This window comes from Phaenicophaeus curvirostris, chromosome 2, assembly GCF_032191515.1.
Source record: "Phaenicophaeus curvirostris isolate KB17595 chromosome 2, BPBGC_Pcur_1.0, whole genome shotgun sequence".
Taxonomy (NCBI): domain Eukaryota; kingdom Metazoa; phylum Chordata; class Aves; order Cuculiformes; family Cuculidae; genus Phaenicophaeus; species Phaenicophaeus curvirostris.
The window spans coordinates 93,294,965-93,318,683 of record NC_091393.1 but is presented as its reverse complement, the minus strand read 5'-3'; the positions used below and the strand labels follow the sequence as shown (position 1 = coordinate 93,318,683).

At 49.2% G+C, this 23,719-nt stretch overlaps 1 protein-coding gene across 8 annotated transcripts in view; it reads right to left on the bottom strand.

Moving 5' to 3' along the window:
- Positions 1 to 9,054: 9,054 nt before the first annotated feature.
- Positions 9,055 to 23,719, bottom strand: part of SLC8A1 (solute carrier family 8 member A1) — a 133,330-nt gene continuing 118,665 nt past the window's right edge. For 2 of the 8 annotated variants that reach the window (XM_069852904.1, XM_069852906.1), the window contains exons 4-11: positions 23,429 to 23,449; positions 22,585 to 22,602; positions 22,461 to 22,475; positions 21,670 to 21,738; positions 20,864 to 20,994; positions 19,559 to 19,658; positions 13,733 to 14,008; positions 9,055 to 11,625 (exon numbers count right to left, since the gene is read on the bottom strand). In XM_069852904.1, coding sequence (XP_069709005.1) covers positions 11,249 to 11,625; positions 13,733 to 14,008; positions 19,559 to 19,658; positions 20,864 to 20,994; positions 21,670 to 21,738; positions 22,461 to 22,475; positions 22,585 to 22,602; positions 23,429 to 23,449 — 1,007 coding nt within the window. In that variant the 3' untranslated portion in view covers positions 9,055 to 11,248. Of the gene's footprint in view, positions 11,626 to 11,761; positions 12,139 to 13,732; positions 14,009 to 19,558; positions 19,659 to 20,863; positions 20,995 to 21,669; positions 21,739 to 22,460; positions 22,476 to 22,584; positions 22,603 to 23,428; positions 23,450 to 23,719 lie in introns of those variants that run through there. The other 6 variants (XM_069852909.1, XM_069852908.1, XM_069852911.1 and 3 more) reach the window with 4 other exon arrangements.

Sequence of the window (23,719 nt, the reverse complement as noted above, 5' to 3'; positions counted from 1 at the left end):
ATATGAAACAGGTTTTCTAACAGCGTGTGTCAGGTTAGAAGATCACAGCTTGTTGCTGTTGTTAAATGCGCTGGGGAGAGCGGCTGGTGCCATCACATGGGATTAGCATGGAAAAAAGTTGGAGGGGCCGGGTGCTCAGAGCCAGGCTCTGCTGCCGCTGGACATGCCCCCACAGGGAGTCATCTCTCTCTGACCATAAGGCTTAGAGATGTTGCACTGGGTGGCAGCTGGAGGATTTCCACCCGGGGCAGGAAAGGAGGGCAGCGGATGGGTGGTGCCAGGCTCGCTGCGCTTAGAGGATCTGACCAACGAAGCCCAGCCCGGTCCTGTAATTTACCCCCAGGAAGGAGATCAAGTGCGGCCGCTTTTGCCTGCAAAGTTGCCTCCTTTCACCTTCACATGGGGAAAAGCAGCCAGGGAGCTTCAGGCTTCACCCTTGCACCATGTCCATATCCTGCCCTGGGTTTTGGCTAGGACCCCAGTGAGATGGTAACTCTGCCAGGGACCCCAAGCCTGAGCCATGGTGGCCAAAGGAGGGTGTTTGGCTGGTCCCAACCTCCCCTCCCAGCATGTGCCACCAAAGTCCACCAAACATTTTGATTTAAATATTTCATTTTGTTTATACAGCATGTACAGAATATACAGTGTCGGATAATTATTTCCCAGTAGACTACAAGTGTCTCCCAAGATGACCTCTTTTATCGACAAATATATATAAATCAACGGTAATAAAAGAGTCGTACCAACAAATATTATGGCTTTTCAAATAGTGTAGCTGCATTGTGCCATTGAACCTACGAGGAACCACGAGAGAGACAGAGATCAGGAAGTTTCAGCTGCAGAGCCTCGGGGTGACCCTCAGGTTTCACCCAGTGGTGCAGGGGCTTTGCATTGCCAGGGCACTGCCAGCTCCTGATGCAGGTGGCAGAGGGAAGAAGAGGTTGAATTCGTGACCCATACTCTGGTTTCCGTGTCCAGGCAAGCCAGTTCTTCTGCAAACTCTCCTTTCAGCCCTGTTTTGGGAAAATTTGTCTCTGCCCAGCTGGGGCCTGCCTGCCCAGTCCCCAGCAGGGGTACCAAGTGGCATGTCAGGCTGTCAGAGATCTCTCTCTCTCTCCTCTCAGTGAAGGGGATGACACACAGGATGATGGGTGACACAGGATGTAGGAGTGACCATGGCAGGTGGCTGGGCTGACTGATGCTTTGGGTGCATCAGGAGGGGTGGTTGCAGCCTTCTCCTTGCCTGCCTCATCTGTGTTGCTGCTGGGGCAATGGGGATCTACCCTCCTGCGGCTGAGCATGGGCACAGTGGCTGCTGTCATAGGGGAGCAGGAAAGCATAACGTCTTTTTTGGAGCACATAAAAAATACCAGAGGACAGTCTTGCCTTGGCAGTGCCTTTTCCAGCCATGACCCTGGCACGAGGTACCCTTGTGGGTGTTACCGATGCCCCAGCACAACACGCCTGCTGCCTACCATGCCTCATGTGGGGGCATCTAGCCATTAGCCATTTCCCTTGCTTTTTAGGACCAGCAAGTCACTTAGAGCTCTTTCTCTTCTGCATCCTGCTGTCACAGAAAGCCCCTGGGCTGTCTCACCCATGGGGAGCATCCAGCATCCCTGGGACAGACTGCCAGCTCCTTGCCTGGGTGTCCCTCCACCCCTGAGTGGGCCAGTGGAAGAAGCTGCTGATTTGAATTACATCTCTGCCAAGGCAGATACTTTTCTGTGTCCCCTCTAAGCTCATAGCAACAGCCTGTTTTCTACTCTAGAAAGAGGAACAGTTGCTTTCTCCATATTTCAAGTGTGTGGAAATGGCTTTTGAGAACAGGAGTTGTCACTCAAGCACTGAGATAACCAGACCACTTAATATCAGGGAAAAATTAGCAACAGTTATAAATTACTGCTACTGCCACTTATTCCCATCTCATTTACCTCTTCTTCAGAATATTATGGCCACCCCCTGCAGGCCTCTTTGGCTGAAACCGAGGCTGATGCTCACATGAACAAGCATGGGCTGCCTAGCCCTTCCCTTCGGCTCTGCCTGCAGGATAGCCTTGAGTGGCTCTGCCTGCTGCCTGCTGTGGCAGCAATGCAAAAAGCAGTGAGGAGAGAGAGAACCTGCTGCCTTTGAGACATGGGAGCTTTCATAGAATCATTGAGTAACTGAATCTCTTAGGTAGAAAAAGACCTTTAAGATCCAACCCTTAACCTGGCACTGCAAAGTCCACCACTAAGCCATGTCCCTAGGCACTACATCTACATGATTTTTAAACATCTCCAGGGATGGGGACTCAGCCACCTCCCTGGGCAGCCTGTGCCAGTGCCTTTTGGTGAAGAAAATTTTCCTGATGTCCAATCTGAACCTCCCCTGGTGCAACTTGAGGCCACTTCCTCTTGACCTATCACTTGTCACTTGGGAAAACAGACCAAACCCCACATTGCTACAACACCCTGTCAGGTAGTTGTACAGAAGGATAAGGTCTCCCCTCAGCCTCCTTTTCTGCAGGCTAAACAACCCCAATTTCCTCAGCTGCTGCTCACAACACTTGTGTTCCAGCCCTTTCACCAGCTTTGTTGCTCTCCTCTGGACACACTCCAGCACCTCGATGTCTTTCTTGTAATGAGAGGCCCAAAACTGAACACGGCATTTGAGGTGTGTCAAGTACAGGGGTAGAATCTCTTCCCTGGTCCTACTGGCCACACCATTGCAGGCCAGGATGCTGCTCGCCTTCTTGGCTGCCTGGGCACACTGCTGGGTCATTCAGCTGGCTATCGACCACCACCCCCATATCATTTTCTGCTGGGTAGCTTTCCAGCCACACTTCCCCAGGCCTGTAGCATTGCATGAGGTTTCATAGAATCATAGAATAACCAGGTTGGAAGAGACCCACCGGATCATCGAGTCCAACCATTCCTATCAAACACTGAACCATGCCCCTCAGCACCTCGTCCACCGGTGCCTTAAACACCTCCAGGGAAGGTGACTCAACCACCTCCCTGGGCAGCCTCTGCCAGTGCCCAATGACCCCTTCTGTGAAAATTTTTTTCCTAATGTCCAGCCTGAACCTCCCCTGGCGGAGCTTGAGGCCATTCCCTCTTGTCCTGTCCCCTGTCACTGGGGAGAAGAGGCCAGCACCCTCCTCTACAACCTCCTTTCAGATAGTTGTAGAGAGCAATACGGTCTCCCCTCAGCCTCCTCTTCTCCAGGCTAAACAACCCCAGCTCTCTCAGCTGCTCCTTGTAAGACCTTTTCTCCTGGTGGCAGCTTTACTCCCTGGCAGTCTAACTGCTTCTTGCTGGGAATATCCTGTGGGCTTGTTTGTGGGGCGAAAGGGAGGTAGTGCATGGTGTCCTCTTTGTCCTTCTTGCTTGACTAATGGTGATGCTGACACCTGGTGAATACCAGGTGTACCAGAGTCCTCTCCGGATATCCTAGGGGCAGTGGTAGGTATAAAGATGCCTGTCACTGCTGTGTGGTCTTCAGGAAGTAGTGGTTTAGATTTTACAACCTCGTGCCACATCTCTTTGGCACTGAGACCCAGGATAGAAAGGACTGTATTTTATCGAATTCAGCATTTTGTGGCTTTTAGCATGTATGCGTTTCTTCCAGCAGGAACTAGGAAGATTGGGAAAATTCACCAATTTCTCCCCTCCATCCACAAATAAAACCATTATGCTGGATTGCTGAACAATGTCCTCAACAAGTAATCTTAAAAGCTTGGTTATTTGCAGAGCTGTGCCTCCTAGTGCTTAATGCATTATGGAAAAAAAGAAGTTGGATGCATTGTCAGAAGTTGAGTTGTCATCAGGGAAAGCATAAATAATGTTTTCTTTCTTGCTAAGATAGTGATTATAATGTAAAAGGTATTATCACAATCTTTGGCTCTCTAATGCTCCTAGAAGTAGTGCACGTTTCCTGATTAAGAGCAAGACAAGCATATCTCCTGCATGGCTTGCTGCATTTTTCATTTTCTCAAGAGGGTGGAAGATGAAGGAAGCAACATGGGCTAAACAAATGAAGATACAACAGGCATCATTTCATTTTCACTTGTACAATGGGAGTTCACCTGAGGGCTTCTAATCAGAGCTCTTATTGCAGGGCAAGACCAGGTAAATGCATGGGGCTATAGCTGAAAGCAAGGGGTAAAGGAGCTCTAGACTGAGCAAGGAGAAATCTAGTTGTGCTTCTCCCTATATCCCTGGAAGTCGAAAAAACAGTAGTTTGCCAAAGATTTCATTAACATTCCCAAATAAGCCTGAGAGCAACCTGGGACACGTTCACACCACCAAGATCCAATCTATCCTGTGCTAGTACAGCAATTTTACTGTCACGTAGAAGCTCTCCATGTTTCTAAGTATCTCTGCAAAGAAGCTCATCTGACAGAATCTCACATTTCTTGCAAGCAAGGAGCCTGCCAGGAGCTGTAGGCTGGGGCAGAAGGGCAAGCGCTCTTGATGATGACAATGCCATGGGCTGCCACAGTGATATTTGTCAAGAAAACAGAGCAAGGCTGTCCTCCACGTGGCTCTTGCCCTGCTGTCATCTATAAAAGACTCCTCTGAGTTAGACATAAAGGAGAAGTAATAAATCCAACCTCAACTGAGAGGTCAGGAGGTACAGGGAGAGTGCCCTGTGTCAGTCCTCCAAGTCCTGCAAGGGTTTAGGAACTCCAGGTGTGGATAAGCATCCCAAGACACTGCAACTTGCTTTACTTAAACTCTACCCATTTTAAGCAGAGGCAGGAAAGATTTATAGGCTGGTATATAAGTTTTAGAATATTTGAAGCACCAAGAATAGGTTCTGTTTTGATAGAAAGGAGTTGAGGTGGACCTTGAACACACGTTTAAAGCCATTAGTTTGCTCTGGAAGCATAGACTCAGGGTTGTGTGTGTGCGTGGAGTTGGAGCATCCAGGGACTTAATAACAGCAGAAATTCAGCAAAAAATGTTTAATCTTCCAAAACCTCATGAGTGAAGGGCACCAGCACAATAAAAATAGTGCCTGTAGAAAATGGCTGTAAGTGAGTCTGGGTGATGAACAGAAAGGGCTCAGCCTGCTAACTTTTGCCGTGTGGAAATTTGCACAGTTCTTTGCTTGCAGAGGTTGAAGTCCAAGACATCTTCTGGAGTGGTTATTCTTTGCTCTGAGATACAGAGCTAACAAGTGCTAACAAGCACTGCTGTTTGGTCCAGTGAGAGGGGACTCTCATTTCATTTGGGAAGCCCCCAGTTGTGGGCCAGGCAGGACAGAAAAGGCTCCTCTGCAGGTACCCTGAAAGAAGAGGGCATGTGAAGAGGCTCTGCAGCGGGGACCAGCACAGAGTAACCCCCAAGCTGTATTATCACCATGCACAGATGGTCATTTTTGGGGCCTGAGATGGCTCAAGGCAGGTGCTAGAGGACTCCAATGTCAAGTAGCATATGCTCCTGGTGCATTACTTCCCACCGTTACCTAGAACTGTTAGAGGTGGGGTCTGTGTGCTGAGAGGGATGGAGAGCTGTCGTAGCGCAGTTATAACATTTCAAGGGCTATTGTGAATCAAATAGATAAAAATACTTCCTGGGGTTGCTATACATGGACAGCCAAAAAAGCTGGAGGCTGTGCTATAGCTGTACAGAAATCAACATGCAGGTCTGTAGCCACAGCAGCTGGGGCGGGGGGACATGCTGTGGCAGTGTCTAAATCAGCATTTCCAGGTCTGGGTAGGACCCCATGGCACTTCTCCCTTCCCTGTGGACATCCCACCAGCAGCACGCAGCTCCATGGGCCCAGCAGCGCCTGCTTGGGGAACCATGTGCACCCCAGTGCCCTCTTTCACATGTCTTAGGAAGGGGAGAGCCAAGATGGTGTTCACCTTGGGAATGTGGAAAGGAGCCAAGGAAAGGTGCAGGACCTGCAGGAGAAAGCCATGAGCTACCCTGGGGTCAGGGCTGGCCGTTCTCAGGTTGCTTTAGAGAGAACAAGGCCCTGTAGAGACCCCTTGGATGCTCTCACAGCCACACCGTAGACAGAAAATCCTGCTAGCAACAGCAATCTTCTGGCTGTCTTTGCTGATAACAGCTCCTGCTTGGCCAGACAGTACCCACTTCCTTCCCAATGTCTCTTCCCTCTTTGTGAAGGATGTTTCTGGCTTGCAAGAGGCTCTTGGCACCTCCAATTTCAAAAGGAGGAAGGCTCAAGTCCTTAAAAGGTGAGGAATCTCAGTGTATGTATTGTCCCTTGGTGCTTTCTGCAAGAATACAGATGCCTCTGAATGCTTTCCTGCTTAAGTCAATTATTACAAGATATATAGGCTTTTCTGCGGCTGCTCTGTGTGTGTATTTGTGTGTGTGTAGTTTATCATCACATGCTTAGAGAGGCCAGAGATGTTCTCAGCGCCCTGTAAACATGCCTCCCCAGATGGGCTCGGGTGCCAAAGCCTACAGAAAAATAATGCCAGCATCTTTCCCAAAATAACACCATCCAGCATTAATTTTTCCCTCTTCCCACTCTCTCCGTCATTTTCTGGCAACACTCAGCTCTGTTCTCTCTGCGTATGTAACTGAGCCTCCTCCTTTGGTATGCATACGGCCCCAAATACGGCCCTTGATTCTTACCCAAGACTTTAAAACCAACTGCAACTATAACACACGGGATCCGGTTCTACCCTCCCTGCCTGTAGCAGAAATAGCAGGGTGAGTTTATAGCCTCCACGCGGACTTGTGAACAAAAAGAGCTCAAAGCCTCCCTTTTCCCTTTTGTCAATAAGGAAGTGATGAAAGCAGCGAGGAAAGATGTACAAATGACTCTTGCAATCTCCCCTTACGCCAGAGGCACCACAGGCTGCCTGGGAATGGGTGATGCACAGGTGGGTGTGTTGTTCGGAGACAAGAGATTTATCCATCCTTTGCTGCATCCTCTTCCATGGAAAGGTTTGCCTTTGTCTAGTGGGGTGATAAGAGTGGGTGACCGCAACGGGGCCAGGCAGATGGATGGAAGCTGAAGGCTTGAAGTGCTGTTTCTGACAGCCTCCCTGTGCCTGGGGCTTCATCGGAGATGCTCAATGCCCTTCTTTTGTGAGGGAGGCTGGCAGGGACAAGGAGGAGATGGGAGAGCACTGGCACCAGATGGGGGCCTCAGGAGCTGGGCTGTGCCCCATGACTCAGGGGGCACGTGGGCAGTACGTGCCCACTGCCAGGGGCTACGCTCCCTCGTGCAGTCCTGGGGCAGCATCCTGCTGGGTGTCTCAGGGAGGCAGGCAGTCTGCTTTTGCTTTGGAAGATTTGGTTTAAAGACAAGGTCGATGCAGAAGAGCAGACATTTACACCCTTGCAAACACAGGTGTGTGGTCAGGGATCAGTGGAGTGGTCCTTCCCCTCATCAGCATGGCAAGATGGTAGCCAGGGAAAGGGCTTGCTATTCATCCATGGCTCTTCAGTCGCGCAAATACATACCACGCTTTGCATAAGCTCATTAAAGATGCCAAAAAGCACATGGCTGGCAGAGAATAATTACATAAACAAGGCTGGTGTTTACTGTGTGATTTAGGGCCTTGTTCTAGGCAAGCAATGCTCCATCATTTCCTTTGGAGAGCTCTGTGAGCAGAACAGTTATTTACTGCCTGTTAAATGAAGCTGCTACACAAGTCCTCTTTGTGTTGTTAATGACTTCAGTGACTGCAATTCATTCTGAAGAAGAAAATGATGGAAGTAAACTACCAACATCACCTCTTGGTAGATGCAATTACTGGGTCAGGACAGCTGCTTCGATTTCATAATTCACTGCCTGGGAAAAGCTCATGGATGTGACTGGCTGCGTTTTCCTGGGGCTTGACAAGTGTTAAAAAGCTTGACCCACGCTCATGCCAGAGGGTGCTGAGCACCCTCAGAGAGAGTGAGACTGGTGGTGTGGCTGGCAATAAAGCAACACAGGGTGTGGGGAGGGTCAGGTTTTGGGTGAGAGCAACCCAAAGATCATGTTAAATCCTGTCTGCCATGGTGTGATAGTTACCTGCTTTGCTACACATACCCTCACACTGGCAGATGGGCATTTTACTGCCTCTGGGCCTCTACAGGCGCAGTCATGCTGCAACGATATCAGTCATTTCCTACCCTCTCTCTTTTTGCTTCATGGCACATTTCTAGCCTGAGTCTTGAAAGCCCGATGCTGCTGTTGCTGAGTAGCTCCATCCTGACCTTGTAGTGCAGAAGGGACTCCAGGAACATGCACCCCTGGGCCTGTGTCTCACTGTGAGGAGCAGGGAAAGCTGTGCGAGACAAAGGCGGCAGTGGCCTGGGACCCGTCTCTGGAGCTCGTGTTTGAGTTCAGTTGTCAGAGCAGAAGACCTTGTCACACCTTGGAAGCATTATGGGGAGGGTTTATTTGAGGACAGATCAACAGATACTGGCTGAACCACAGGGAGAAGCAACATCCCTGGGTATGTAGATAACTTTTCTCCTCCTCAGTGCTGGCTCAGCTCCATGGTGCCACGTGGTCAGAAATGGCCCACGGCACCTGGACTGGGGCATAGGCAAGTAGCTGTCCAAGCTCTCGATTTGCCTGGCGACCTTGTGGGGATGTCTCAGATCTGCTTTTGCACCAATGGACTCTGCCCTGGTAATGCATCTCTTACATTTCCACTTACCATTACCTAGTGGTTTAATCTAGCACAAGCCACTGTGAGGCTGGAGCAAGAGCAGGAGCAGTACTGTATAACTAGAGGACACAAGCAGAAAGAGCTGCTCAGTACCTTGGGAGCGTACACATAGCTCTCCATGTGTCTAGGGCAAATCAGCATACTCAGCACAAGGGCAGCTCCTGGCCCCAGAAGGGTTGCACTGCAGCTTTTTTCCTGGGCGATTCCTGCATTCCCCTGAGAGCTGGGTGGGCTGTGAACCCCAGCTGCATTGTAGCGCATGGAGACTGAGGCATAATGGAGACAGAGTGGGAGGAAAGCTGTGCGATGGGGCAAGGGAGGGCATGCAGAGGCACTGTTGCCCCCTGTCATCGGCAGAAACACAGCAAAGGCAAACCAATGAGTAAACAAGAGATGGGTACAATGTAAGGGGATATAATGAGAGGGGAGGGAAGGGTTTTCCATAGAGAATATGCAGGAGCACTACTGGATCCATCGGGGATCATTACGAACTTTATTTGTCTGTGCATCGTGTACCATTGATAAGGATCATCACAATTAGTGGACTCACTGCCTATAGTGGTGGGCAATACACACAAACGAAAATCAATAAAACCAAACAGATGAAAATGAAATCATTGTACATAAAGGTAATCATAAACCTGAACAACCTGTGCCTGTGTTTGATTCTTCCCCCAAACCAATGAGAAACAAAAAGACACCCCCCCCAAACCCATCAAAAGTGAATAAAAGGCTTGAGAAGACAAAAAACCCCAGCCCCATAACTTCATACTCTTAGAGAAAATCTTACAACAGGTTAATTAAAATTTTCACAGACTGTTCAAAATAACTACAAATACCCCCAGCCAATTGGTTATGGTACAAGCTTCGGATGTAGTTTTCGGCTGGATAGGAAAAGCTCACCAGTGGATGTGCAGACTGGGTGTTTGCGTGGCTGGGGCACAAGGAAGTCTGGTAAAAGACAGGGGGAGAAGACCTCGCTCAACACCACAGCACAGTGTCACCCCGGCGCTGCACCCAGCTGTAGCTCACTGCCCCAGATTGCACTGTTGGAGTTGAGGGGCGATGCTCAGTTACATCTCACTTCCTCATTCTTCCCCTCCATTTCACATTTGGACAGTGCAAAATGTGTTCTTTTTCCTTTGGGCACACTTCCCAGCCATGCTTGGTGGTGTGGGAGATCTTGCTAGGGCCCTTCAGCCCTTACACTCAACTACTCTGCCTCCAGATGGCTGTGGGAAAGGACCAGCTTTGGGGACTGATCCTGATGGCTTAGTCCTCAGAAACAAGAGCTGTCACAAGACTTCTGGGACACAAGGCATAGCAGGGGTGTCAAGGGGTTCGGAGGCAGCCATGGGCTATAAAGGCAGAGGCAGGAGAGGTGCTGGGAGCCAGCCATGCTCAGTCTTCTTGGGCTCGGATGCTACTCATCCTCCTCACTCCCTGGAACCTTGTGTAAAACCCTCTAGATGGTGGAACCCTTCAGCATGTCCTGGACTGGCCGCTGTGGGGAGGACCCTGGCCACACAAAGGACCAAAAACCTGGGGTATATGTTTTCCTCCCCACGATAACCTACATCTGCACGGCTGTTACTGCTTCTTGTGGAGCAATAAGTGGGGACAGCTTTCCCTCCTTTTACCCCTACTAAGAGGAAACCAAAAAAAAAAAAAAAAAGAAAGAACAAAAACCTGTGGGGAAACTAAAATAAAATAAATAAAACTGAGTGACAAGAAAACACTTGCATCTGCAATGCTCAACCCACACGGCTGGAAGGACTATCGCTATAGGATGCTATATACAGATAGGGTTCATATCATTCATGCACATGTTACAAGTACCATGACAGCATGCCTGAGGAGGCAGATGAGGCGGGAGGAAGGCCCCTGCCACTCCATGTAGCCTTGGCTTAGGACACTGAACACAAAGTTGTGGCTGTGCATCCCCATAGCACAGGGGGCGGGAGGCAAGGGACATGTAGGAGGGGGGAAATGCTACTTGTACACATGCCAAAACAACGAAAAAAACCCAATCCCAAATCAATGACGAAAATGGTTTGTGTTCTGTCCTTAGAAAGCTCCCAGTTTCTGCTTGTCTTCAGTCTGGTCTCTTGCTTCTCTCCAACAGGGCCAGAGAGGACATTCCTGAACGGTGAAGGCAGGTGGATGGTGGTCGGAAATCAGGACCCTTGCTTTCCTGTCCTTCCCTCGCCCACTGCTCTGCTTCTCACCAGCTACTCTGGCCTTCCCCGTACTGAGGTGCCCCAGTCACCTTTGCATCCATCCTCCCGGGGAGGCGGCAGGTGGGAGAAAGTGATGGCAAAGGGCTCACTGGCTATCAGCTGTTCTGTTGGTTGAATTGCAGAGAGGGCCCTGCTGCTGGGCTCTTGGCTGGGGCTGCTGCCTGGGGAGGGGTCCTGCTGGCTTTGGGGTCCTGCCTAGTTCAAAGGATGGTCCAAAGCCGCCTTCCATCAGCAGGTGTGTGAACATGGCAGATCTCTTTTATTCTTTCTCTGTTCATTATACACAGCATTATATCTATATCTATACCTATATAACACACTATATAGATATGTATAGATATATATATTTTTACTCTCTCTGATTGTCCCTTTAGAAGCCCTTTATGTGGCAGTAGGCTTCCAGAGAGGAGAAGAATATGTACAAGAGCCAGAGGAGGATAAAGAGTGAGGTTGTGAGCAGCTTGGAAGTCCGCGGCCCGCCTAGCTCACCTCCAATCTCGGGTCTTCGCCGGTAGAGCAGCACTCCCACACTGATAAAAGCAAAAATGGTGAAGAGGGTGACGGAGAAGGCCAGGGTGCCAGGGGAGACTTGGAAGGCTTGTCCGTGCGCTGCATGGTAAATGGCTGCGATGGACCAAGCTACCCCAATGCCCAGGAAAACATTCACAGCATTGCTCCCGGTGACATTCCCAATGGAAGCATCCGCATACTGGTCCTGCGTCGCTGCTACTTTGCTGGCAAATGTGTCTGCAAAGGGAAGGTAGAGAGAAACCCTTGAGAAACAGCCAGGTAAGGAGGGACAATAGCAGGCAGCTTGGTGCCAAATGTCAGTGGCATCACTTGGGGAATGAAGATAGTGGGTAAGGGATAGTGAGTCTGTGTAACAGACCTGACCCGTGTATGGGCACTCCTAGGCAAGGGCGTATGTAGCCAGAGCATGAATGATAGTCAGGGGCCAGAAATGCCCAAGAGGGAAATCTCAATGTCCAGAAATATTGGGCCTCCACCAGCATGGCCCCAGATGCCCCATAGCTTGCTTCAAGCAAGATACGACACTTCTCAGTACTACACTGCGTTGGGTCCTCCACCAATTTGTTTACTTGCAAAAGAACTGAAGAAGTTGGAAAAGCTTTGTGGGAGCCACAATGGTTTTTATCTACCTGAAGTTTTGTATTTGTGTTTCTGTCTGCTTTAATGAAGTCTCTCCAAAACCTTTTGCCTCACCTTTGTTCAGTGTTTTGTGTCCCACCACCTCTAATACTGGTGGAAAAAGAGCTGTGATAAAACACATCTGTCTATGCAATGGCAGATCTTGTGTTGAGTACATAAGCACAATGCTGCTCTGCGCCACAGGGAAGTGCTGATTTTACATCCAAACCCACTCTGGATCTGCAGAGAAGGTGAGCAGGAGCGGGGATTAGCATCCAGATTTCATGCAGGTGAGCAGTCTCGGCTAATGATGAGAAGATGAATGCTTAACACATCTGCAGTCCCAGATCACCTTGGGTACAGGCAGCAGTGTGGCTCAGAAAAGGAAAACAGTAAGGTCAGATTTCAGGTTTTTTTTAATTCTATAGAATTTCCTTTATGCTCCTTCCTAGCAGTGCTCCAAGATGAGACACGAAGCACAGCTTTGGCATGAAGACCCGGTTCCAGGTAGGGCTGGGCACCTATAGGCACAATGAGAAGGGCCATTTGCAGCAAAGAAATCAAAAGGCTGATTTATTTCAAAAACTCACAAAACTCCCATAGAAACGTATCTGACTGCTGAGGGAAGAAAAACGTATTTCCCATTGTTCTTAGCCTTGGTGATGGGGCCTCTGCGGCACTGCAGCTGCCACTGCAGGAGGAGGGATGGGCCACATCTGGGACATACTGCTAGCACCAGACAGAGTGTGAAAATAATCGTGTGCACTTTTGCAAACTTGAGAGGTGCTTTTAATGCAGGGGAGGTCCCTGTCAGTCTTCATATCACTGCATGTTTGTCTGATGCCTGTTCACATCCTGGAAAGCACCCTGCACCAGGACATGTCTGGGCAATACAGCCCATGGAAGAAGGTAAGTGAAAGGCACAGGCTCTCTCACACAAGCTGACATGGGACTTTGAGCAACTGTGTCACTGGGATCATCCTCTCCAGCACACCGGTTCATCCCTAAGAGAGGCCCTTAGCTGATTCAGCAGAAAATGAGGCTGGGTTGCGGCAAGTCAATGTGCGTTGGGAAGACAAAGTGGCACGCAGGTATGGAAACTTGTGGTTTTTTTTCTCTTACTGGTCAGTCCTCAGACTCTGCTGTCTTCTAAGGCTGGGTGACACCTGATCAGAGATACATCTCCAAACATTTGTTGGGCCAGAACCTACCAGGATCTTCACAAATTGCATTTTGAGCAGCTCCCCAAGCTCAGCAACCTCACCTCGATCTGTCTGAACCAAAGCTGAATCTGGTTTCACATTAAAATGTCTCTGCTGGGCAGAGAGCCCTGAATACCTAACTCACCTGTGAGGCAATATTAAAAGAGCACATGCTCACAAAGAAAATGCAGGACTGCCAACACAGGCAGCATTTCAATCAAAGACTAATTTCCTTCTGTGAGAGTGGATGCCATGGAGGCTGTCCACAGAAATAGATACTTCACAGTTTTTACAATGGGAAGGTCCTTGAAATGATTTCAAGGGACTGAATTCACATCCTGGTTCGATGCTCTTGGCTCACCTGAGACTGAAAAGCAACTTCCACATACACTTCTAATCTGCCTTCAACTGAGGAACTCGGTGTGCTCAGCTTTTTCAGCCCTAACTCAAACCCAGACTGGGCCTAGATGGACCTTTACAACAAACCCTGCTGTTGTACTTACCTGGAACCGATGTCCCCAGGGCAACAAACACGACTGCAGTCACTGAGTCCTTCAGACCGATGGTGCAGCCAAAGTGGGATGCCAGATCACCGATGAAAGCTGTCAGGAGGCCAATCATAAGGATGGAGACAACAAAGCAAGCCCAGCCATTCCAGTAGTCTGTTGGCGGTACGAAGGCAAAAAGGACCTTCCAGAAGACGGTCAGAAAGTGCATCACATAGTCAAAGCAGGAGGGCAGCTTCTCCTCCCCACATTCATCGTCATCGTCGTCTTCCCCTGAGGAAAACCACCAGCGCCCGATTAGAGTTGCCCATCCTCAGGGAGGTTGGACAAAGCTCTTGTGCATACTGCCAACTCCCCCCCTCCAACTGCCCATGCTGTCTTTCATGATTTTGATCCTAGAAGGTCTTGACTTCCAAATATCTTGCTTTTCTGAGCAATTATCAGAGGTGCTTAATGGTCTTTCCTAGCCCTTTCCAACAGCACAGAGAGATCCTCTAAAGGCATCAATATTGAAAACCAGCTTCCACTTCAGAAAACACAGAACTTCACACCAGCACCTCTGCCTGGGTTTAACTACCAGATGCTTTCTGGGACACACTCCCTGCTTAGAAGCACTTTCCCCACCAGACGTGGGAAATGACTGGCCTCATGGAGACTCCCCTAAGTTAGCTCTTTTTGAGATATTTTTCACAAGCACCTGTTATGGTTTCCAGTTCTCAGGAAAGACAGCTGGTTTTGGCATCTGCTGAGCTGCTGGCTCTGATGCTTCACCTTTTCTGCTAACTGTCATCTGACCATGAAGAATTCCTGCCCTAAGACTTCCCTGGTCCATCGCTGCTACCTGTCCTTCCCTATGGCATTTCCCTGCCCCTTCATGTGCCTCTCTATAAGCTCTGGCTGCCCATTCCTTTTGGTCTAGTCTGAGCCATGTCAGTGGGCACAGCCTGCGTATGAAAATGCTTTCCCATTTGCTACACATTCCAGGTAGCTGTCAAGCATCTCAGGCCACGAGTCAGCTATGGGACGTGGTTTGTCACAGCAAAAATGCACTCTCCTTCTCTCTATTTTCTATCCCTGATCCAGGTCAGTGCTTCACTTCTCGCCAATCTGTTGTTAATGCCTTGCAAGGGTCATTTTCTCAGCATGAGTTTGCCAGCAGTCCTGACCACTATCTCAGCTCACCGGGCACATCGTGTGGGTCATACCCTGGCTCTGGTGATGTGCTGAGTATGTGGCCCTACACAGGACAACTCTGCTCATGGCTGTGGCCCCTGTGGCACCTGCACGACCTGGGTCTCCAGCACAGGTGGGAGACTGGGGATGTGAGTCCTTGTGCCCAGCCTATCTGATCTCCCAGGGGCTCTCAGACCCTGAATGCCAGCTGCTGCATGCCCCCAAAGGCTCTTAGGGAATTGTGCATCCACAGCCATACCTCCTGGACATGCAGGCTGACTGGTGCCCATAAGCTTCTTGTGCATCACAGGGAAACAGCTCAGCAGATGCCCCCTCTCCTGGTTCCTCATCCGTTTCCCTCAGCACTGGCCCAATACATCTTCATTTTGTCAGTCCTGGAAAAGCCATAGGGATCCAGGCAGGCGTCTCAGTTTCTCCCTTCCCTGCTCCAGGCACTGGTATCTCACCTGCCTCTCCAAACCCACTTGGCAGCCTCCAGAGGGTCCCCACTGTGCAGGGCTGACCCCACCAGTGAGCCCCTTGGGGCTGGTGATTCCCTGCTTGACTACAGCAACTCTGAAGAGGTGTTCTACTAGCTTACTGGCCAGCCTATCTGGGTGAGCTGCATGGTGAACATGGAGCTGCTCCAGGCTGGCACAGTGCACAACACCAGAGCTTTGGCATAGGCAAAAGTTCCTCCTGCTTGTGCTTGAACCACCCTGGCCATAAACAGGAGGAGACACTTTCCCACTGAGATCAGTGGGAACCTTCCTGCTGCCCTCAGAGAACAAGAATGGGTTTCTAAGTCATGGGCATCAGGGATTCCAAGGCCATTGTGCGTTGTGTTAAATGGCTATTGGCAGAAGCTCTTTACCAAGGGAAGGATGCAACGTGCAATCCATCCCTGTCCAACAGGATCAGTGAACCTGGCTCTCCTTCCCAGGTGGACACATTGGGATAGTGGGGTAAAAGGGTCAAGACCCAGAGCAGCCAAGAGCACTGAGTGGAACCTGAGCTTCTGCTTGGCTCCACTTCAGTGAGTGAGGGAACAACGTTCCACCTCACTAGACACTAGGTTTAAAGGGGTGATGGCTCTGTGCCTGGGAAAGCTGCTTCTCCTGGCAGCCACAGTACTGATCAGGCTGGCGTAAGCTTTCGAACGAGATCTGCTGGTTTTATCTGCCCCACTGTGGGCCAGAGTGAGTATTCTTCCTTTCGCATCTTCCTTCTTAATGTGGATATTTGATTGAATAATGAAATGTAATAAAGCCTCCCACAGGGAGAATAAAATCATCTTGCTGTACGCTATGTACCAATATGTGGATATCAACTAACCTCATGTTCAAATGGTGGCTCTGTGCTATGACAACAGAGTTACTGGAGGAAGCTGCTGGTGTGCTGCTTGCTCTGTTGCTGCTCACAACAACTGTTTTCTGCCTCATCACAAAGGTGGTGATGAAAAGCCAATTGAGGAATCAAGGCATGGCATCCTTCCTGGGAAAGTGCAGAACAAACCCTCTGCACTGAAATGTCACCTCTTGGCTGTACCTGTTTGCGGAGGTTACAGAAAGCAACACAGCACACAAAAGCAAGAGAAGGAAAAGACCTAAGGATCACTTAGATTGTGATGACCTTCAAGAATAACCTGTAAGGGAGATCAACCTATTCTTTGTTTGACCCATCTGCAGTACATGAAGACCCTGCATTTTGCTGGCATCTTTGGGGCTCTCAGCAGAGGCGCAGCTACAGGGGAGCTTTCTCATTGATGGAGCCAGTGAGAGCAAGGCAGGAGGGAACCTCTAATGCAGCCATCTGTCTGTACACAGGGGATACAGCATCCCATGTCAGAGCTGGAGGGGATTCAGTGAGGCTAGCAAGGTGACTGGGCCTGAAGGATGTTGCCTATGGGGAGAGGTGGAAGGTGCTGGTTTGGTGAAACAGGAGGACAGGATGTTGGAGGGGACCAGGCAACAGCCTACAGTGTTCTGGAGGGCAGGTACAGATGATCGAGTGAAACTCCTCTCTACACTGACAGGTGATACAACCAGGGACAATGGCCACAAACTGCAATTTGGATGGCAACACCAGAAGAAACATCTTCTCCAGGAGGGTGGTCCAGCCCTGGGACACATGCCCTGGCTGATAGACATCATCTTTCGAGGTTTTCAATACCTGGCTAAATGAAGCCATGACAAATCAGGGAGAAGTCCTACTCAGCACCCTGTGGAAGCCCAACTTTGCACACATTATTTGTCTTTAAAGCACTTTTGCAGATCAAGACCAACACATAAGATAGAGGTAGTGGGAAACATGACATCTCTACAATAACTTGACAGGAAATCATGTGTTGCTTGGCTTTAAAGCTTCAAACACACTTTGGCAGAAACAGCAGCTAATCAGTGGCATAGTGTTATTATTTTGGCAGATATACCCTATCCATGTGCACTATGGTGGAGCTAAGGGACAGTTTTTCAGCCTAGGAAGCCTACGCTGGCCTGGTTTTTTAGCTCACTGCACAAAGGCTGGTACTGGCAGGATACATTGTGGTGTGCTCTCACTGTAATTTTGCAGCAGATATTTTAATCCTCTCTCTAGCTGTATGGCACCAGGACTGTCATGGATCTAAATCTTTACAGAGATGATAAAACAGACTGAAAAATGAACATGAGTGCCACTGTCATAACACTCATCCAGATCTGTCTATCATGTTGCTAAGCAGCAATAATGTCTCTTTTTCGAAATGCTGGCCAGATCCTGTGAAGGTGACTTGAAATGCAAAGCGAAGTTGGATGGTGACCTAGGGATGCATATATAGGAACAGGCTTACAAACCCTGGGATGTTTGCTATGGAAGAAACATTCCAGATGTTGGGTAGACACTGAAGGCGGCTATGGGCAAGAGGCTCCAGTTCAGCCCTGCTCGGGATGGCATGGCACAACCTCGCTTGCACCTGCACTGCCCTTCTGCAGACCTGTTCTTCCCTTGCTTCATCGCTCAGCCTCCCTGCCAGCATTGTCACCAGTTGCTCACTGAATAAAAAATGGGGTTTTAATGTTTTTTGTTTCGTTGGTTTTTTTTCTCAGTGTGGATGCTATGTTTTGAAGTGCGAATGTATGGCTTTCACTTGCTTTCCATGGCGGGCTGCAGGGAAAAACTCAAACCTAAATTCCAGTGTTTAAGGCATTTAAACTTGTGTGTCATAAAACTTGAGCAGCAAAAATAAAGCAGTTTGAGAGCTCAAAGGCGAACTACTGTTCCCCATCTGCAAGGGACAGCTCACGTTCACTGAAATATGTCACTTCTGTTAAATGTTTTGTAATCATCCTGTCTGCACTGATGCTGGCTGTATATTCAAGAAACAGTAGCAACAGGGCCTGCACGTAACTGCAGTCTCTACGTGTGTCACAGAGATGGGATCCAAGTACCAGTGAATACCTTTTCTTTAATGTGGAATGCAATTAAATAGTTGATTTTGGCATAGATTAGTTTAGCCATATTACCTATAAAATCTGTGGCAAAGATTGCCTTGCATGATGTGTTCATGCCATATTCAAAATAATAGGAGGCTCCTGGCAGCAGACTCTAAGAATAACTGTGCTACAAGAGGAGGCAACACAATCTGAGGAGATAGCTGCTGCACAATATCCTGTCCTCATTTGCAGAGGTAAATGGTAGAGCCATCACTTTTAATTACTTTGCACTGGACAGAGGTTACCCTTACAGCAGAGCTTGAGGCAGGAATTTTGATTGTTCCCCCATGTGTTTCAATGCACAATTAGCCAGATGAGCTCAAATTGCCTTTCCCAGTGATTTAATCTAAGGTGCTTGATTTTGCCCTAATGTGTGCACACATGCAAGCCAAGATGGGTTGTGAGGCTGTTACAGCCAGACAGTGAATTACAGCGTCTCCAACTGTTAAAACCACATCTGGAGGAGACCTTCTTTCTTTCATCTTTCACAGATATGGGAATGCTAACGTATCTTATACTGGGCATACTGGTAAACATGGCACTGGCACCTGCAAGAAGAATACAACAGGGCATTGTGAGGGAAAGGCAGTTCTCCAAGAGAGGGGTGGTATTATCAGATATGATCTGACATGACCACAGATACAACTGTGCTGCTGCAGCTATTGGACTGCTAAGCCACAACCTCCAGCCACAGCTGCCTGGAGCAGTAGAGTTCCTGAAAGCAGGAAGTCAAGGGCAAATTTTGACCCATGCAGAAGGGAACTCGGTGGCTGACGTCAGGGCTTGCCACCCTCAGTACTGTATTGTCCTCACCACAGCAGTATGGGGTGCACCAAGGATGTGGAGCACTGCTGCTTCACACCAACATGATTTATGCCACTGACTTCAAACACTGCGTTCGCCTCCCAGATCTCTCTCACTGAAATGACTTTTCTTCTCTGCTGTCTGCTAACAGCCAGCGTGTTTCTCCGCTGGGTGCTACAGTCACACTTAATGCAGGAGGTTTCCTACACATCAGAAAAAGTGATCTCAAGAAAGGGTTTAATCAGTTGTCTATTCATGCAGATCCTGTAAATAACCTGTCCACCTGTTTTGCCTCCTGCTGCTCCATATTACCCATAGAGCCAAGCTGGGACATGAAGTTGATGGTAATTTGCCTGGAGTTGTGGTCCAAACTCACCTGCGCTGACAGTAATAGCCTCTATAAACTGCTCCCTCCAGCTGTTTGTGCCAACCACCAGGGCCAGGTTTGTCTTCTTAATGAGCTTGTCCACTGTGTTCTGTGGATGGAGATGCAGAGGAGAGAATTAGGGGATATCAGGCTGGAGATGCTGGGCTAAAACTCGCTGGCTCTAGTCCTTACTAAGACATAAACTTATAGAGAAAGCTCAGGAGATTTTAAGCTCAGGTCAAGAGCCCCAGCAGTGAAAGTAAATGTAAGAACTTGAAATTATTCTCACTGCTGTTCAAAAAGACCTTTTGAACCTTCTCATAACGGGATTTTGAAGCATCTCAGGGGAGGTTTAACAGGAAATAGTATTGAGGTGAAACAGCTACTATTGTTCCCAACACCTTGGGAAAAATTTTTACTAGGCTGCTTCAAGGCACTATCTGGATTTGACCAAGCGCCATTTGTGTAGCTAGTCTCTGCCCCTCTGTGCTGTTCAGGATCAGGAGCTCAGCACTAGCAGGTAAAGTGCTACGGCAGCAGCAGCTAGGAGATGCTCCTGGGTAGGCAGCCTAAGGGCTGCATGCTGTGATGCCTCAGATGCACACTGACAGTGGATAATAAAACCATGGGAGGGAGACAGCCACAGCCATAACACAGTAAGGCTAGTCTGTTGTTTTTTATGCTACAGAAAAATGGAAAAGATAATGAGATGGCCAGTTTTCAGCTCTTGGTCTGGCACGCTCACTCACAGCCACTTAGCTTCACAACCATTACCTGCATTTAAGGTATTGGTCCTTTGCACTGGCAGTCCCAGGCTTAGGGCTCACTCAAGACCACCTGTAAGCAGTAGCTGGGTGTAGCACATCATTGTGAGAATGAGGTTATATTTTAAAGCAAACTGTGAGAACGAGGTTATATTTTAAAGCAAACTGGAGCATTTTGGAGCCCAGTCAGCTCTCAGGCTCACCAGATTGATGTGCTTATACAATAATAACCACGAACAGTCTGTGAGTGGGACAGAAAGCCTGGGAACATCTCCGAAGCACCATGTCGGTGGGCTAATGGACACAGTGAGGATGCAGAGTTATTATAACCCACTGCCATCGCACTGGGGTGGTCCTTACCCTTTCATCATGCCTTGGCTAAGCCACCTTTCAAAGAGTCTCCTGGTCCTACCCTGGGATTTTGTGATGCCAGGAACTGCCTTATTCTGCTATGATGCCATTAACATGTACTGGTCAATGCTGTGCAAACCCAAAAGGGAAGTCCCCAGCTGAAGCGGAAGTAAAACAGGGAGAGGGATGTGGACAGTACCTTGAACTCGTAAGATTCCTCAATGATGACTTCAAGCTTGGTGTGCTCCCCCAGGACTGGGCGCCCCAACTCAGCAATTCGACGCTCTTCCTCCTCCTTGCTGGTCAGTGGCTGCTTTTCTTCATTCTCCTCTGCAAAGCAAAGAGCCCATTGGTGAGCCAGGCCTGGCTGGTCACTCTCTTTAGCTGGCTTCCCATCAGAGGGGAAGATTAGAAGGCCTTTGAGTGGGCACGTGAGCAAGAGAGCAGCTGAGAAGGAGGAGGTCATGGAGTAACAGACAAGGTAGTTTTGCTGGGAAATGCTAGCAAGAGGTCTGCAACTCGTACATCCTCAGAAGTCCAGTTCACCCTCAAGGCTTGGGAACAGCTTATCACCTGGTACCTGCTGCCTCTCCCACAGGGATGCTGGGAGAGGACAAATCATTACTATGGCCGCTCCATTTCCCAGCTCTCCAGACCTGCACTGGGGCATAGCTGGCCCATACACATGTGAGAAGCCATCCATAAGGTATGGCCTGGCCCCAAGCCCTGCAAGAGGAGGTGACAGGGAGACTACAAGAGCAATGGAGCAGGTCCGAACCTTGACTAGCAACGTTCAGGGCATGTGGACACCAGGCAGCACGGCTTTTATCACTGTTTCTGTGCACACCCCACTGAGCTTGTTTCCAGGCCACACCAGGGAGGAACAGAAGGACATTAGAGCTAAAAAAGGGCTGGATTCACTGGAGACGGGAATTAAACTGTCAGTAGGCAAACATCCCATTCGTGTTAGACCAACATGGCCCTCAGGTGTCATGCTGCAAGTACCTTGAATGGTGACCACGGTGCAAGGAAGAGGATGATCTCTAGCCTGGACCTTCCTGAAGACAGGTTTGCCTATCAAAGCGATCAGCAGAAGATCAGCAGTATGGACCATATGTCCCATGAAAACCACTGCTGTGAGGTTAGTAAACTCTACTCTTCACACAGGGTTAGTGTCACTCCCTTGCTGGCTGCGCCCCCATCAACACAGACAACACCACACCGAGAGGAAGCCCTTCTCCTTTTGCTGGTCACAGGGACCAGTGTTGCAGCCAGATCCTCATTAGTCTGAATTACTGTTTCCAGGGCTGCTGAGGGGTTGCTCTGCAATGTGTGAGACCTGGGACCTTCTCCTTCTGCAGTGCTCCGCCTAATGATGGATACTCATCTGGCTAATGATGGATAAGCAAACCCTGCTGCTGGGTCTCGCTGGTGGGAAGGGAAGGGGCTGCGTGCCTGAAGCAGCCACAGGGTCCTGCACCTCCCACACTGCCCAGGCACCCTGGTTGCTGCTTGGGGAGCTAGGATAGGCTCTCTGCACAATGCAGAGCCCTGTACAGGTACACCTGTACAGGTACACCTCCTGTGTAGGTAGCAGAGAGGGGAAGGCTGGGCCAAGTGGAGAAGCAGCCCCTGCTCCAAGAGATGGATGAGGGCTGACTGCCACTTCAGGGGTGACAGTTGACCCTCCCTGAGGTGCAGGTTAGGTGCGTGCAGCAGACAGAGCACTCTGTGAGAAGACACAGTGTTAGCGCGACCAGCCGGGGCAATGAGGCCGCAGCACATTGCCTTCTTACCCTTCCAGAGTTTTGCTCCAGGACAGAACAAAAGTGAGGAGGAAACGAAAAGGAAAGAGTGGGGTGAGCATATGGCCATTAAGAGAAAGGAAGTAGGGGGGAGGGGAAGAGCAGAAATCCATACCTGTGATGGTGAAGCCACCTAGATGAAACCAAAAATGAGAGAGAGAGAGAGAGAGAGAGAGAAAGAGAGAGAGGGAGGATTAGCATTGGTACAGCAACAGGGATACCCTGCAGCCCACAAAGACCTGGTGCTCCTTCCCTGCCCCACACCTGGGTCCTGCAGTCACGGGGAGCTGCTCCCAACATGCACCCCAGGGATAGTGCAAGGAGACCCGAACACAGGCTTTTCAACCCATATCTGCAAACTGCCATCCCCCGTATCTAATACATGCTGTGGCGAGGGGGAAAACCAGTGTGAGCCTGCCCTGGGGTTGTGGGTGCTTTGGGGAACGAGACTGGCTTTGCGTCCCTCTCTGGCCCCCCTGTCCTGGAGAAGGCCAGCAAGGAAATTCAGAGACTGGGTGAGCTCTAAATATGCCCAAGACTGGAGGAAAACTTTGCATCATCTTTTCAAAAAAGGATTGACCAACTTTCCTGTCCAGCCACAAGCATCCCTAAGTCACCAGGCAATCCTTTTTCTCCCATGCCAGTGTAAGAGGCAATGAGTTAATTTGGATAGTGCAGGTTTGTAACTCAGTGTGTCAGCAGTTTTGCTACAGCTGAAACAACACCAGTCCCAAAAAATGTTCCTTGCCACAGTGAGTTACCACGTGTTAACATTAGCGACTTTGGGGTTCTACTCCAGGGAAAGATGTGGCATTAGGTACCTGAGCTTACTTAAATAGTGCTGACCACCCTAAAAGAGAATGTTGTGAGCAAAGAAAAATGTCAAACAAAATCAATTGCCTTTTGAAAACAGGCAGACAAACTGGAAAAACGGAAAAGAAAAACGAATGCGCGCTTACCAAGCTCATTCAACAACAGGGCTGTGAAGGAGACAGACAGAGACAAACACAGAAGAAGAAAAGTAAATGAATAATGAAATCAAAAGGGATATCCACAGAAAGACTCCAGATCCCAAGGCAGATATTTCACATCTGTAAAGCTGCAAAATACCATTAGTGTTGAGAGAAAGGCACTAAAAATAAAGGAACAGAAACATTTCATGGGACCGTGGTTTTAAAATAAAAACAATTGCAAATATGGGGTGGATATGGAACTAAAAAGCACACTCCAAAAATTCGTTTTTCCCCTTT